The 15,858-nt window shown below is 36.5% G+C and overlaps 1 protein-coding gene across 1 annotated transcript in view; it reads left to right on the forward strand.

Moving 5' to 3' along the window:
• The window catches only part of SYT14 (synaptotagmin 14), a gene marked incomplete at its 3' end in the record, with an annotated part of 148,693 nt that overhangs the window by 62,607 nt on the left and 70,228 nt on the right, over nt 1-15,858 (forward strand). Inside the window, 2 exon segments of the mRNA XM_081224577.1 lie at nt 8,749-9,020; nt 13,573-14,022. Of these exon segments, the coding sequence (XP_081080703.1) occupies nt 8,749-9,020; nt 13,573-14,022 (722 nt within the window).

Genomic DNA, 15,858 nt, shown 5'->3' on the forward strand with positions numbered 1-15,858 from the left:
CACTAATTGAGGCCAACTCTTATTCTAAGCAAAGTTGAAAACCAAATGAACTGCTACAAATTCTATCCACTGAGAAGAGTTTCCTTTTTTCTTATCTTTCAGGGCCATCTCTGAAAGATTATAAAGATTATAATCCTATATAATACCAGAAACTTCCACTTCTGCTGGTTTGGGGCATATCATTAGACATAATTTTTTAACCCTCAGTTAAGTAGTCATAGCATACTTTGAGACTGTGCATGCAGGTGAAACAAGATACGGCAGGAGTAACTATCATACCTCCCTGTGCCTTCAGAGCCTACTTAGTCCTCATGCAAGATCTGCCAATTCCCCTTGATGGTGGAGTACAGCTTGACATTCGTAACTCAATAGCTAGGTGGTCACATGCGATCTACTTCATACTGGACCGGTTGGATGACATTGCTACGTGGTGTCCCGTGATCTTCCAGTTAGTCTCTGTTTGACACTAATACTTGGTCAGGAGCTGTTTCTCAAAAACAAACCACTTTTCATTTCACTTGCGGAAGTGAGTATGATCTTTTATCAAAACCTAAGAGTCAAGAAATGAGAGGCAATGAACTGATTTTCGACTCAGAAAGTAGATGTGCCGAGTAAGATTTTACTGTTAGAAAGTCAGTAGCTACATGCGAAGTATGGTTTGAATCAGGAATTATTTCAAGCTACCAGGGAGATAAAGTAAGAAAGATTAGGGTTTCAAGGCATGGTACAAAAATAATCTGAACTCTGTCTTCTAATAAATTGTGTTTGGAGGTACGAAAACATCATAATTTAAAAAATCTAAAGGCCTCCAATGCAATTCTACCATCAGAACTTCTCAATGATACTTTTAAGCATCATGACCTACTGCAGACATTTGAAGACCATTTGGTTTGCTGAGTCTTAAAGGTCACATGTAGAGCTTACACTACTGTACCTGGATCATCTGGAGAGACTTATCTTGCTCTGGGTGCTACTGAAAGCTAAATAGCTTTTTATTTTACCTTATAAATGGATCAGAGCTATACACTCAATTATGGAACATGCTGCTCTCAAAGTTTAAAGCGGCCAACCAAACTTTTTGTCTCCTTCTTAGTGGGAGGCAGACAAGGGGTAGCAAACTCTCTTTGACTTTGAGAGGAATATTCTAGCATACCCTGGATCCTCAAGAACTTTTTTGAGGAGGCAAGCTCTGTGTTTTCTTAAGATTTAGTTCTCACTTCTGTTACACATGTATATTTACCAAGAAACTTCATCTGTCAACTCTTCTACTCTTACAGATCCTAATAGATTGCTGTCTTCTAGAGCAGGATCAAGGAGATGGAGCGTGGAATGTGAAGGCAGCCAAAGTCTCTGCAAAAGCAGATCACGGCATAGAGCAAGAATATTTTATTATGTTTCCCTGAAGCAGGGCAGTAGACGTATCTGTCCTTACCACATGTAAATAACCTGTTGCTTTTGTTCTCTCTGGATTATTATGAAGGGAAAAGCATTTGCTAAATTAAAGCTACATATCAAATACCAAGGCTGTGTTAATTTGCTCAGTAAGGAGGCTCCATCTGGAGTGGCAGCTCCAGTTAAGTCATCTTCTAATTAACTTTATGATAATCTGCCATTAATTTTCAAGCCTATTAATTTTTGTAGAGGCCAAACTAGTGAAGGCAGTCACCACACCTGCAATTCTCAAGTCTCTGACTGACACTAATCTCTGCTTTTCCCTTGGGATGTCTTGTTGCTCGAGAAAGGAAACTGCAGTGTTTCCAATTGGCCCTTCCTGTAACATATAGACGCTGCTTGGAAAGCCAAAGTGTGGATTCTGCCAATTGCTCAGAGTGCACATTCTAATTGTAAACCCAAGAACTGGAAAAAGAGCAGCAAGGGGATTTCTGAAATTTACTCTTAGATATTTGATATTATCTGATGCTATTATATGTGAAATTGGTTTTAAATTTCTTTTTAATTGTTCATTGTGTGTATGTAGAGATTCAATTGATTTTTTAAATACTAATCTTGTATCCAGTGTCCTTACTAAATATGCTTACTAACTCTAATAGCTTATCTCTAAATTATTTTGAGATTTCTATATCACAGTCATCATCTAAGAGTAGTGACAGTTTTATTTCTTTCTTTCCAATCCCTTTACATCTTCTTTTTCTCACCTTATTACATTGGCTAGGACCTCCAGTACATTGTTTATAGAGGTGGTGATAAAAGGCATCCTTGTCTCATTCCTGATCTCAGAGGTAAAGTTTTCAACATTTCACCAGTAAATTTGTTGTTTGCTATAGGACTTTCAAAGATACTCTTTATGAGTTAAAAGAAATTGCCTTCTATTCCTTGTTTGCACAGAGATTTTTTTATCATGAATGGATAATTAATTTCATCAAATGCTTTTTAAAATCTTTAAAATAATCCAGAAAGGATGTGTGTGGAAAATGGAAGGTGTAAATGAAATACAGTGGTACAATTTTTAATAATTATTAAAGCTGGATAAATAAAAAAAAACAAAATCTGTTACAATTATCACATTACTTTTAACCTTTATTCTTTTTTTTTTTTTTTTTTGTGGTACGTGGGCCTCTCACTGTTGTGGCCTCTCCCATTGCGGAGCACAGGCTCCGGATGCGCAGACTCAGCGGCCATGGCTCACGGGCCCAGCCGCTCCGCGGCACGTGGGATCCTCCCGGACCAGGGCACGAACCCGCGTCCCCTGCATCGGCAGGCGGACTCCCAACCACTGCGCCACCAGGGAAGCCCTAACCTTTGTTCTTTAAATGCAGTGAATTTGATAGATTAATTTTCTAATGTTAAGTCCATGTTGCATTTATAGAACAACTTTATAGTCCTTTTTACCACCTTGAGTCATTTGAGGGTAAATGGCTTGCTGATCTGATGCTTCTTTACCCCCAAATACATTAGTGTATATTTTTTACAAGTAAGAATATTCTCTTACATAACTGTAATCCAACCATCAAAAGTAAGACATTAATACTGATATACTTTTAACATTTAATTCTCGGAACCCACTCAAGGTCAACAGTTGTCCAAATAATGTGCATTATAAAAGGATCTAGTTCAAAATCATGCCTTGCATTTAGTTACCATGTCTTGTTAGTCTCCCTCGGTCTAGAACAGTTCTTCAGTCATTCCCTTTTGGAGATTACACTTGTTTTTTAGAATATCTGAGCTTGTCTGATATTCCTCACAATTAGATTCAGGTTATGCATCTCTAGCTGGAAATGGTACCATATTCCTCTCATTGTGGCTTACCAGGTAATGCACAATTTTGATTTATCCCGTTACTCAGAATGTTCAGTTTGATCTCGCATTAAGGAGGTGTGTACCAGGCTTCTGTACTAAGTTACTCTTGATAATTAAGTCCTTTGTCAGAACGTATTTCTAACTACATAAATGACGTATTTCTCAAAATTCTTTCAGTTTACTCTTATATTTATTTATATCTAGATGGATTCATGGTTTCCTCTTTTTCTCAATGTCTTATAATCAGTTACTATAATTATTTATTTTGAAGCTCAAATTGTTAGTGGGATTTGGTCAGTGTGAACCCCTTCAAGCTGGTTTCTTCGTCCTTTTGACACGACCCCATCATTCTTTGAGTGTGTCCTTAACTCTCCACACAAGAAGCTTGTCTAGGCTTGTCTTGTATTTCCCTTTTCTCAGCCCTGGAATTAGCCATTTCTTCATGGAGTCGTGGTTCCTTTTAGTGAAGAACTGATTGAAAAGCCAAGATCTGGGCAATAGGTATGCTCATTGCTATCAAAGTGTTGTTCTTAAGCCCTCTCAGTGGTTAGAGCTAGTATACTCAGGATTGTGTGTGTGTGTGTATACACACATTATATGCATATTTACACTATAGTTCTACCTATTACTAACAACCTGAGTTCACACTGATATCTTTTCATTCTAATTCAACACCACAGAGTTTATTCTAGTGTTTTCCCTTTCCATATTTGTAACTACCTTTTCAAACACTGAAAGAACTGGCTCCCATTAACCATAATATATATATTGTTTAATCACCACCACACCACTCCCCATCACTCTGCACACATCCCCCTTTCACCCCATTTAGGTTCCAGTATCACATACAGCCTTTTCCACTCCTGAATGTCCTTGTAACCCTCAGAACATGGACTCTGACAGCCCAGGCCAGCTTGCCCGACATTGAATGTCCTCATCATCCTACCTAAGCTCTGACTTCCTCCAGGACTTGCCCTTTTCCCCACATAGTTGCCTTCCTTTTCCCACATGGACTCAGACAGCTCACTCTAGGCTATCCTCACACGTGGATACACTCCCCGTCCAGCTTAGGTTCTGGTTTGCCTGTGTCAGGCCACCTGTTTGTGTGGATGTCCTCCTCAGCCTTCCTGGGCTTGACAGCCCACACCAGTCCCCCCTCCATGGCTCTGATCCTACTCAGGCTCTGGCTCCCCTTCCCTCAGTGTAGACACACTCCTCACTCTGTTTGGGCTCTGTTGCCCCAGACTAGGCTTCCTGTCCATGGGGAACCTTCTTATCCTGCTGAGGCGCTGGTTCCCTTTGCTGGGCCTTTCTCATCCAGATTGGGTTCCATCATGCTGCATGGTGCTGCCCCATGTATGGATGCCCTCTTTGCCCTCCTTGAGCTCTGACGCCTCACTTCTGGCCTCTCCCTGAATGAAGGCCCTCCTCACCCCACTTGTGCTCTGACATACAGCTCCGGGCCACTGCGGCTTCTTGTGCCACCGCCAAGGCAGACCACTGCCTGCCTCTGCCCCACTGAAGAGCTTTAGTACTGATAACTTTCCAAAAAGGGAAGAACAAAGGGAAAGCTTGCTATCTTTTTAATGTCTAAAGGATTTGAAATGATGTCCTCATTTTTACTCTTGATATTAATAATTTATGCCATCTCTTGTTCCTGACTAGTCTCTTCTAGCAGCTTATTAATTTTATTAGTGTTCACAGTGAATTTTATTTTGGTTTGCTGATGCTTTCTATTGTATGCGTGTTTTCTCTTTTTGATTTCTGCTCCTAATTTCATTCCTCCTACTTTGTTTGAGTTTCACTTGTATGTTTTTTAAATTTTTAACATCTTGAAATGGGTACTTAGATCATTGTTTTCAGCCTTCCTCTCTCCCCTGCCCTCCCTGGTATATGCACTTAAGCCTGTAAATATCCTTCTTAGCCACATTCCACAAGTATTTCTTTTTTTGTTGTTAGTTTCTTTTTTTGTTAGTTTCTTTTTAATGCACTTGTAAATGGGATTTTTCTCCCTTAATTTCTTTTTATGATAATTCATTGTTAGTTGATAAAAACACAACTGATTTTTATATTAATTTTGTATCCACCAACTTTACTGATTATATTTATTAGCTCTAACAGTTTTTTGGTGGACTCCTGATGGTTTTCTATATATAATATTATGTCATCTGCAAATAGAGACAGTTTTACTTCTTCCTTTCCAATTTGGATGTCTTTTTTTTTTTTTCTTGCCTAATTGCTCTAGCTAGGACTTCCAGGACCCTGTTGAATAAAAGCAGTGAGAGTCAGCATCCTTGTCTTGTTCCCAGTCTTGGAGGAAAAGCTTTCAGGTTTTCACTGTTGAGTATGATGTTAGCTGTGGGCTTTTCATATATGGATTTTATTATGTTGATGTATGTTCCCTCTGTACCCAGTGTGTTGAGGGTTTTTATCATGAATGGATGTTGAATTTTGCCAAATGCTTTTTCTGTATCTATTGAAATGATCATATTATTTTTATATTTCATTTTGTTAATGTTTTTTATTACATTGATTGGTTTCCATATGTTGAACCATCCCCTGGAATAACTCCTACTTGATTATGATGTATGATCCTCCTAATATATTCTTGAATTCAGTTTGTTAATATTTTGTTGAGGACTTTTGCGTCTGTGTTCATCAGGAATATTGGCCTGTAATTTTCTTTTTTTGCAGTGTCCTTGTCTGGCTTTGGGTAATGCTGGCCTCGTAAAATGAGTTTGCCAGTGTTCCCTCCTCACCTGTGTTTTATTTATAAGAGTTTGAGAAGGACTGATATTAATTCTTCTTTAAGTGTTTAAGAATTCTCCAGTGAAGCCATCTGATCTTGGACTTTTGTTTGTTGGGAAGTTGATTACTGATTCAATATCCTTACTAGTAATTGGTTTGCTCAGATTTTCTATTTCTTCATGATTCAGTCTTGGTAGATTGTATGTTTCTTGGAATTTATCCATTTCTTCCAGGTTGTCCAATTTGTTGGTATATAATTTTTCATACTAATCTCTTATGATCCTTTTTATATGTGGTATCAATTGTAATTTCTCTTCTTTCATTTCTAATTTGAGTCTTCTCTCTTTTTTTTTCTTGGTGAGTGGCATCTACTCTTTTCCATATAGATATGAACAGTAAAATGGATCCCATCCCCAGCTTCAATTTGATGGCTTCTGATTAATCTAAACCATTTATGGTAATCACATTCCCCCTACCACAGATGGGTTTAGAAATAGACATGTGACCCAGTTCTGTCCAGTGAGATCTGTGGGGTAATATGCTGAGAGACTTCTGGGAAAGATCATCTCTCTTTTTGAAAAAATTAAGGTAAAGGAAAAGATGGCATGCTGATTCTTAGAACTACTACATTGGGAATTTTTTGATTGTCTTCATGGTGCAGTAAATATTTAGATATTACAATTTAACTTATAATTCAATGGCTGATTAAATGTACATTTTAAAGGGAGAGAAGATGTCGTTTTAGTGATTTAAAACCTATCAGTAGAGAATATATTTAGAAACAACAAAATTCAAATATCAGGTTTTGTTGTGTTTTTTGTTTTTTGGCCATGCTGCGAGGCATGTGGGATCTTAGTTCCCAGACCAGGGATCGAATCCATGCCCCCTGCAGTGGAAGCACAGAGCCTTAACCACTGGACTGCCAGGGAAGTCCCTGTTTTTGTTAACAAAGAGGGATTTATTTGTCTCAGGCATCAAGAAGTTTGGAGATAGCTACTTAGTGATTTTTCAGATGCTTCTTCATTATTCTTAGTTTTCATTCTCATGCTTGTTACTTCATGGTTACAAGATGAGTGCAGCACCTCCAAGCAGGAGGAGGGGGAAAGGCCAGTGGACAAAAGGGGCATGCCAGTTGAGTCTGCCTGCTTTTGTCAGGAAAACAAAAGTTTTCCTGGAAGCCCTGTTCTGAAATCTGGTTTATTGTGTTTTATTAGCTACTATTTGCAATCCATCTATTTAATCTGTCTTCTCAAATTTAGCTATATTAAGTCGTTAACTTTTCTACTTTGTGCTTGTGTTTTCTAAAGTGGGTATGTTAGACTCAGTAGGTGAGACATTTAATTTCTTTTTACAAAATTAGGGATTCTGAGCAAATATGTAAATCTGTGCTAAGTTCAATATTTTTCATTTGAACCAGACATTGTGGTAATTTTTCAATGAGTTTTATAGTTTTTTTTTTTTTTTTTTTTTTTTTTTTTTTTTGCGGTATGCGGGCCTCTCACCAGTGTGGCCTCTCCCGCTGCGGAGCACAGGCTCTGGACGCACAGGCTCAACGGCCATGGCTCACGGGCCCAGCCACTCCGCGGCATGTGGGATCTTCCCAGACTGGGGCACGAACCCGCGTCCCCTGCATCGGCAGGCGGACTCTCAACCACTGCGCCACCAGGGAAGCCCCGAGTTTTATAGTTCTTATGTAAAGTTTTTCTAAGGAAAAACAGAAGACCTACTGAACATTTGAACTGAACTCCATTATAAGAATTACAATACAAACTACCTTTTTTCAGAGTCCCTTTTGAGAAAGGAGAGTCACAGTCCATTAAAGGAAAAAACGAGCAGTGTTTAAATTTAATATCTGTTATTGTGTCCAGGATTTATCTACACAGACTTAGCTTTCCTAAGTTGTATACTGAGCTCTATTTCCATACATACCCTCCTGTCCCCACCTCTATCCTGTTCACAGACATGTTTATTCTCAGTTATTTAGATAAATCATTACGGTAAAAGTTAAAAGCATAATTTAAGAGAGAAAGAAAATGTAGTTTCAAATTAACTGCTGGAGGTGGAGATGTGTGCTGTGGACAAGGTGGAGCCATACTTTAGAAGGAATACAGATTCAGGGTGTGGTGGAGCAGGGTGTGGCCTCTTTATAATGGAGACGGGGTGGAATGCAGACTTCAGGCTTTGCTGGGGATGGGGGAATTAGGCCTTCATTCAGAGTGCACCCATTCCAGGATTCTGGATCTAGGATAGATGTGGAAAAATAGTTTCCGACTCTGCTAAGGTGAATGCTAGTTTAAATTCATCTCAGTAATTGAAGACAATAAATGAGGTTTATATTTGTTTTACTTACCATACTTTTACTATTGTGGCTAGAGAGGTCACAGATCGTAAGGGAATAAATGAAGTTTGTATGCTCTAGGATTGTTTTGAAAGAAAGACCTAAATAAATCATCAATTTCACTAGTATTTTTTGCTCTCCCATTTTTATAGTATAAAACAGGGTCTCTCTTGTTATATAACTTTTATTTTTCCTGATCTTATTATGCAGGAGGAGAGGAATGGGAAACCAGATTATTTTATTTCTGCATCTGAACTAGGGAAGAAGACAACTCATTAGTAAATCTAGTAGTTACTTTGCCACAAAATTTTAATCCAGTTTTTTAAAGTTATTACAATTATTGTGGACTGTACTGCATGTCGAGGCTAATTGGAAACAGTGACCAGATTCTTAATCATTATCAGGAAACTGCATTCAGAGAATGAGAAGAACACCCCCACTGGATGAATTGCAGCCACCACCATATCAGGATGACAGTGGTTCTCCCCATCTCTCATGTACACCCTCAGAAATTGGGGACAGTAAATGTGAATTTTCCCACTGCAGCAACAGTCCAAGATGCTCATATAACAAGTGTCCAAGTGAAGGAAGCACAGGTCATGAAATAGAAAGTTTTCATAATAAAGGATATGAAGAAGATGTTCCAAGTGACAGCACTGCAGTCCTGAGCCCTGAAGTAAGTAAAAGCACATAGAATTTTTAAATGAATGTTATTTGGAAGATAATAATCCTGTGCTTATCCTCTTGGTCAGAAGGTTTTATCACTATCTTGTCCTTTATGGCTTATGGTACCAGTTTCTATTTTTATCCAGCAGATTTTTCAGGGCTGTCCCAACCATCCTTCAACTCCCTTTCAAAAGAGGACAGGTAGATAAAAATGAGAGCAATATGCAAGATATTGAGAAGTATCTTGCCTCAGGTTTCAACCTCAATAGGGGTTTAAAAAAAATTTTTTTAACATTTTACTTAAAACATTCTGGAATTACCCATTTCTTTTATCTTAAGGTTCCTATTTATGTTTGTGTTTATTTTTTAAATTATTTTATTTGGATATTTTTACTATTGGGAGGTGGCCCTTTAATGTTTTACAAGCCTTTCAGAATAATGTCTGCATTTCCATACCATGGAATATGGAAGGGATAAGTGATGCTCAGCTTTACTAATGAAATTTGAATTCATGACATCATTCATTCAGAGTGGTTGGTTGGTTGTGTTTTAAGTTATTTCCTTTTTTTGGAGCAAAAAATGTGAAAACAACAACAAAAATAGGTGTGTTATACTTTTGAAGTCTTTCCATGTTCTAAAAAGGATTTGTTTTAATCTTTCAATGATGATAAAAACTATAAAGGTAATCTAGAGGTTTTCATTAGGCAGTATTTACTTTTAGGTTTCCTTTTTTTCTAGATGGCAAGTTTTTACAACTTTTTTTGTCCCAGACAACATTTCATGATACTGCAGTGTGTCAGTGTTCTTACTAGGTGAATTTTTATCTACTGCCAAAATTAAATAATGAAAGTACAGCTCTGAATAGAATTTCCTTAAAGATTTTCTTATATAATTTCTAGGAACACTTTTTATCTGTTACTACTCTTCTACTATTTCTAATATTATTATATAGTATCTAACTTATCTAACTTAGAAGGAAATTCTGCATTGGTATTATAAATTTAACATAGCAGTATTTCATCATTTTCCACAAAGAATATTTCTCCATGTTTTGTACCTGAGCAAATTTGAGATAACTATTTTATAGATTTGCAAACTACATAGATAGCCAACACATAAACAGTGAAACCTGGATTGTGGAACCCACAACAACAATAATAGCTATCACCAATTGTGCCAAGAACTTTTCTATAAGCTTTACATAGCTCATTTAACTCTAACAACCTCATCTTCAGAAAGTTGTTATTTCCACTTTAGAAATTGAAAACATTAAGACTCAGAGAATTAAGCAAGTTGCCCAGGTATAAGTAGCTCTTAAACAGTAGAACTGTAATTCAAAGCCAGGTCTGCCTGACTGCAAAAACAGTGGTCTTAACAACTATGCTCTATTGCCCCTCTTGACCTGAATCATTGTGTGCAAAATTACTTTGAAGTATTGGTACCCTCCAAGTACACCACCAGGCAAGCTATCCCAGAGGACTCACAGACCAAATTAAGATACTCAGGTTACACTTGTGTGTGTGTGTGCATGCATGTGTGTATGTGTGTTTTAAGCTATTTCAAAAGTAAAACAAGAAGGAAGAGAAGCAAGATAAGGTAGGAGAACACACTTAGGATAGGATGCCCTTAGGTACGGGTGGCAAGACAACAAACACCGTGTGAATCCTGGTTTATATAATGTCCTTATGTTCAGTCTTACTCTTTCTGCTCCATCAGCATTCCCTAATTACGGCACGGTAACAAGGACAAAAGTTGAGATTTGAACAAGGGTGCCAGGGGCCAAAAACACATACTTGTTTTATGGGAGAGATGCAGGGGCAAGTACTCCTGGCCACAAGTGAAACTTGCAGTTAGTCTACTAAATAGACATAGATTTTATGTGCATTTCTTAAATAGAACACGTGGGTGACAGAGCTGTCAGCCCAGAGGTGACATGATCATAGCTTGGCCTTTCTATCCCTTTCCATAGGTAATAGTCATTTGTTCTATTTCATTTTCTGTTTATTCTGTCTTTGACATATCTTACAAGTCATTACCTTAGTTATTATATATATTTACCACATCTTCTGAATTCTGCCTGTGTCTCTCAAGTTACTTCCTTACTTATTATCTGTAGTTAACAGAACCTGTGAGTTTTGCCCATATTTCAGAAGCTTGCTGTGTTAACACTTCTTATTGAGTCTCCTCCATCCTGCTTGCTTTTGTGTCTTCTACAGCGAAACTGAATATGTTCAAACTGCAGCAAATGCATGTCACATAAATATTTAGGTGCTGATAGCCTGTGTTAGTGTAAAACTCATTCTTGTGTTTTTTCAAGTTTACTTTGCTTCCTACCATTCCTTTAATAGATATTATTTATCAAATAGAAAATTCTTGCCTTCCTATTGGTTTAATCCAGGATCCAGCTATTTTAGAGCCTATCTTCCTACACAGTTGAACTGGGAGAGGAATGAGGAGAGTTCAGAAGGATTCCCCGGCAAGGAGTTCATTAACTGTATTGATGACCTGTTGCTGGCTAAAGATTATTGAAAACTTTGACTCAGAACCTTGAAAAGAGGGATTATTTTCTAATTACCTGTTTGTAGAGTACAAATAGTAGCTTTTATCTGTAAAAGTCCCACCCTTTTAACCCTCAGTTTCACAAGGAATGCCCAGGAAAAAAAAAAAATGCCCAGGAAAAAAAAAAAGGGAGGCACCAAGAGAAACAAAACTCAGAAATAGTTATCTGAGCCCATATAAAAAATCTTTATTGCCTTGAAAATCTTAACTGTCATGACACTGTTTTGGAAAATATTTAATTGAAAAATAATGTAATTAATCATTTAATTAGCAATTATGAAGTGGCATGCATTAAAACATTTTGTTCTAACCTGTCAGTTTAACAGAGTAAGAATATTTTTACCCTGATCTAATCATATTGCATAAAAAATTGAATTATTCTATGAGAGTTTGTTCCTACTCCTAAAGTATTCTTCTTCACTTGTCATCTTTTCTTCCATACACCATACAAAATTGAGTCATCGTAGGTAGACATGTAAGATCTATGAGGTCAAAGACTTGTGTCTTTTTGTTTCTCTGCTGCATCCCCCACCCAAAATATGTCCTGGCACATAGTAGGTGCAATAGTTAGGCACATGTTAAGCTGCTATAACAAGGAGACAAGTACAATGGCAAATACAGATACAAAACCACAGAAGATTGTTTGTCTTTCATTTAACAATACTCCTGGGCGAGTAGGTGACTTTGCTCTACAACATCATCCAGGGGCCCAGTTCCTGCTTTTTAGTCACTCTTCTGTCCCCTAGGGTGTTGGCCTAATCCACATGGTCCAAGCTGACCCACACATCCTATCTGTGTATCTGTTTGTAGAAAGAGTGAGAGATAGAGAGTGAAGAGCATGTAATTTTTTCTACAAACCTGATCTGGATGTTTCATACAGAACTCTGTTTCTCTCCCTTTGGCTAGAGCAGAGTTTCATGGCTATATCAGTTGTAAGGAAGACTGCAAAGTAAAGTCTCTTGCCAGACAATGTGTTTCTGGCTAAAACCCAGGTAGTTTTTTTGAGACATGCGTAAGGGAAGACCAAGAGTCCGTAGTAGTGCCTACTACAGTACGCATTAAATAAAAGTTCAGAAAAATTCAGAAAATTATAAAATTGGCCCACATTTTAAAATGAAAAACACTTAATATTTATTAAAATATTTGAAGGGGTGAAGTGGTATAGCTGAAAAGTCAGAGACCTGAATTTGGCACTATTAGTCACTAGCTGAAACTCCTGTTACATTCCAGATAGTTAGACTAGCAGGAACTTTAGACAATCCCAGGCAAAAGAGATGCAGTTTCTTTTAACCTTACAATTAAAATATATAGTTTCATACTTTCTTGAACTTTTGGAATTGTATTCTGCCATTTTCAACAGTAATTAGTATCAGAAAATCATACGTAGTTTTAAATTCTGGTTAAAAATTGAAATAGTGTGTGTGTGTTATGGAAAATAAATATTTGGCTGCAAGTATTTTGAGGCCTTTGTATTTATACTTTCGTATTTCACATTTCCATTGATTTTCAAGCCTAAATGTGTTAACATTCTATTACAGATGGGGGCATTTGAAACAAATCTGAAAATGGTACCAAAATTTTCAGTAGCATTATACTTTCATTTATGTTCTCTTTCTCTCCAGCCTAATATTGAGCTGTCAGTTGTTTTGTTTATAATGTTACAATTTTAGTAATTTTTTTTACAAAAGGAGCAGAAATATACATGGAAGTGTATATTTTTGTTTCTCATGATAAAAACGTATATCCAACTTTCTCTAAATTGTGATGGTGGATATTAAATTCTATGTCTTTATTATAATAAATTTTTGAGTTTAACTTACCACTTACATTACTTTGTCCCCATAGAGTAGCTTTTGATTGTAGTTGGTTGTTAATTATTATTACTTTCTTTATGATAGCAAATAAAAACAGTCATTCTTCTAAAGAAATATCAGATACTTATTTACATGCTAGATGAAATAATAGAGTTAAAAATTGAAAACATTTAAATTTGCTTTTCTTAGGATATGTCAGCTCAAGGATCATCTTCACAGCTTCCTAAACCTTTTGATCCTGAGCCAGAAGCTAAATATGGCACACTGGATGTGACTTTTGACTATGACTCACAAGAACAGAAGCTTCTGGTAACAGTGACAGCTGTCACAGATATCCCAACATATAACAGGACAGGTGGCAACTCGTGGCAAGTACACCTTGTTCTTCTACCTATAAAGAAACAGAGAGCAAAAACCAGCATCCAAAGAGGACCATGCCCTGTCTTCACAGAAACATTCAAATTTAATCATGTTGAATCTGAGATGATTGGAAATTATGCAGTTCGGTTTAGACTGTATGGTATACATCGCATGAAAAAGGAAAAGATTGTGGGGGAAAAGATTTTTTATTTAACAAAATTGAATCTTCAAGGGAAAATGTCATTACCTGTGATATTGGAACCTTCTTACAATCATTCTGTGAGTATCTGATCAAATAACCCAAATACAGTTTATGTCATGGTATATAATATACACAATTTTTAAAATCTATGATCAACCCAACAACTTTCTCAGCCTATTTTTTACATAGTAATCATAACTACAAAATTTCTAAGTCCTAAATAGGTAGGTATAACTTATGTATTTTATTTTATCTTCACAGAGTCTGGCCTGATGTCTTTCATATTTATTCCTTTGTTAAACATTTATTACATGATTGCTTATGACATCATCTGAACTCCTTATAGAATTTATTGTTTTCTTTCCAGGTTAAAACTAGGTGATACTTTAACAGCTATCTAGCCCATATCTTATTTGATATACTGCAGAAATTATTTGCTTTTATAGAATTTATGCTGCTGCCTAGGTCATAACTGATTATCCTTCCAGATCTGCTATGAAATTATTTTTAAAGGTTCAAAAAAAACTCTGCCCTTGTTATACTTTCCACTTTTTTTTTTTTTAAACAAAGATTTTGCAGTGTTTCTGAGAGAATACTTCCATTTAGTACTATGAGCTATTCTCCCTTTTCTCTTTTTTCCTCCAGGTACTGATCACACACAAGTGTCTCTCCCTTACTGTCTGTCTGTGATCTCTCTCTCCATATTTTTAACTAAAGTCCTGCAAGGCATTGCAAATCGCAGGAGAGTTGCACTGTTTATTTAAACCAGAGAGATACACTATGCCACATAGTTATTTAGATTATGAGAAAATCTGTGAGATGCTGGAAATATAAATTTTGAATTATATTTATTCCTCTCATAATTGAATAAGAAGCATTTTTACACATAAATATACAGATTTGGAATAGACTTATATATTAAAATAAAGGTATAATATTTTAGAGTTGTTTTTAAGCCTTTAAATATATTAAGCATAAGTGCAAGGTTAGAGTCTCACTGAATTTATACCAGGCAGCATTTGATCTTATAGGACCTTCATTCCCAATAGAACCATACCATTTTAGCTAGATGATTTCAGCAGCTTTAAAAACCAAAAGGTGATAATAAATATAGTATACCCCTTTGGGTTTTTAATATAATATTTATCCTTTATTGGGTAAATTGATAACTTGTTTTAATTTTACATTTTAGAATTACTGTTTGGGGGAAATGTCTTTTTTAAATGATATCAGCAGTTTATCAGAGGAGAGGCAAAAAAAAGTGCAAGCACTATTTCAGAAGGAAGAAGATAACTTTTAATAAAATTGAATATTCTATAATTCTTGCTATGATTTTTAAACTTACTCATTATTTGGTTTGAGTGATCACTAGTTAATCTGTGGAAAATGCATCCTTGTATATAGAAATACCTGATTTATATTAGAAGAGAATGACTGTATCATCAAGAGGTATGTATCTTGTGTTTCTTTATTTGCTTTGAGTTATCTGTTCCCAATTCTGTATTAATTATCTTCTTTTCACAAAGAAAATGAAGCCATAAAAAATAATATGTTTTCTTCCTCTGGTCAAACTAAATGATTTCTATCCACACCTACATCACATGTGTTGGCTTATGGGTTTTTTTTTTTTTTTTTCATTTTTTTTAACATCTTTATTGGAGTATAATTGCTTTACAATGGTGTGTTAGTTTCTGCTTTATAACAAAGTGAATCAGCTATACTTATACATACATATACCCCCTTATCCCCTCCCTCTTGCGTCTCCCTCCCACCCTCCCTATCCCACCCCTCTAGGTGGTCACAAAGCACCTAGCTGATCTTGCTGTGCTATGTGGCTGCTTCCCACTAGCTATCTGTTTTACATTTGGCAGTGTATATATGTCCATGCCACTCTCTCACTTCGTCCCAGCTTA

The sequence above is a fragment of the Mesoplodon bidens genome (genome assembly GCF_964165515.1).
Source record: "Mesoplodon bidens genome assembly, chromosome: 2".
NCBI lineage: Eukaryota > Metazoa > Chordata > Mammalia > Artiodactyla > Ziphiidae > Mesoplodon > Mesoplodon bidens.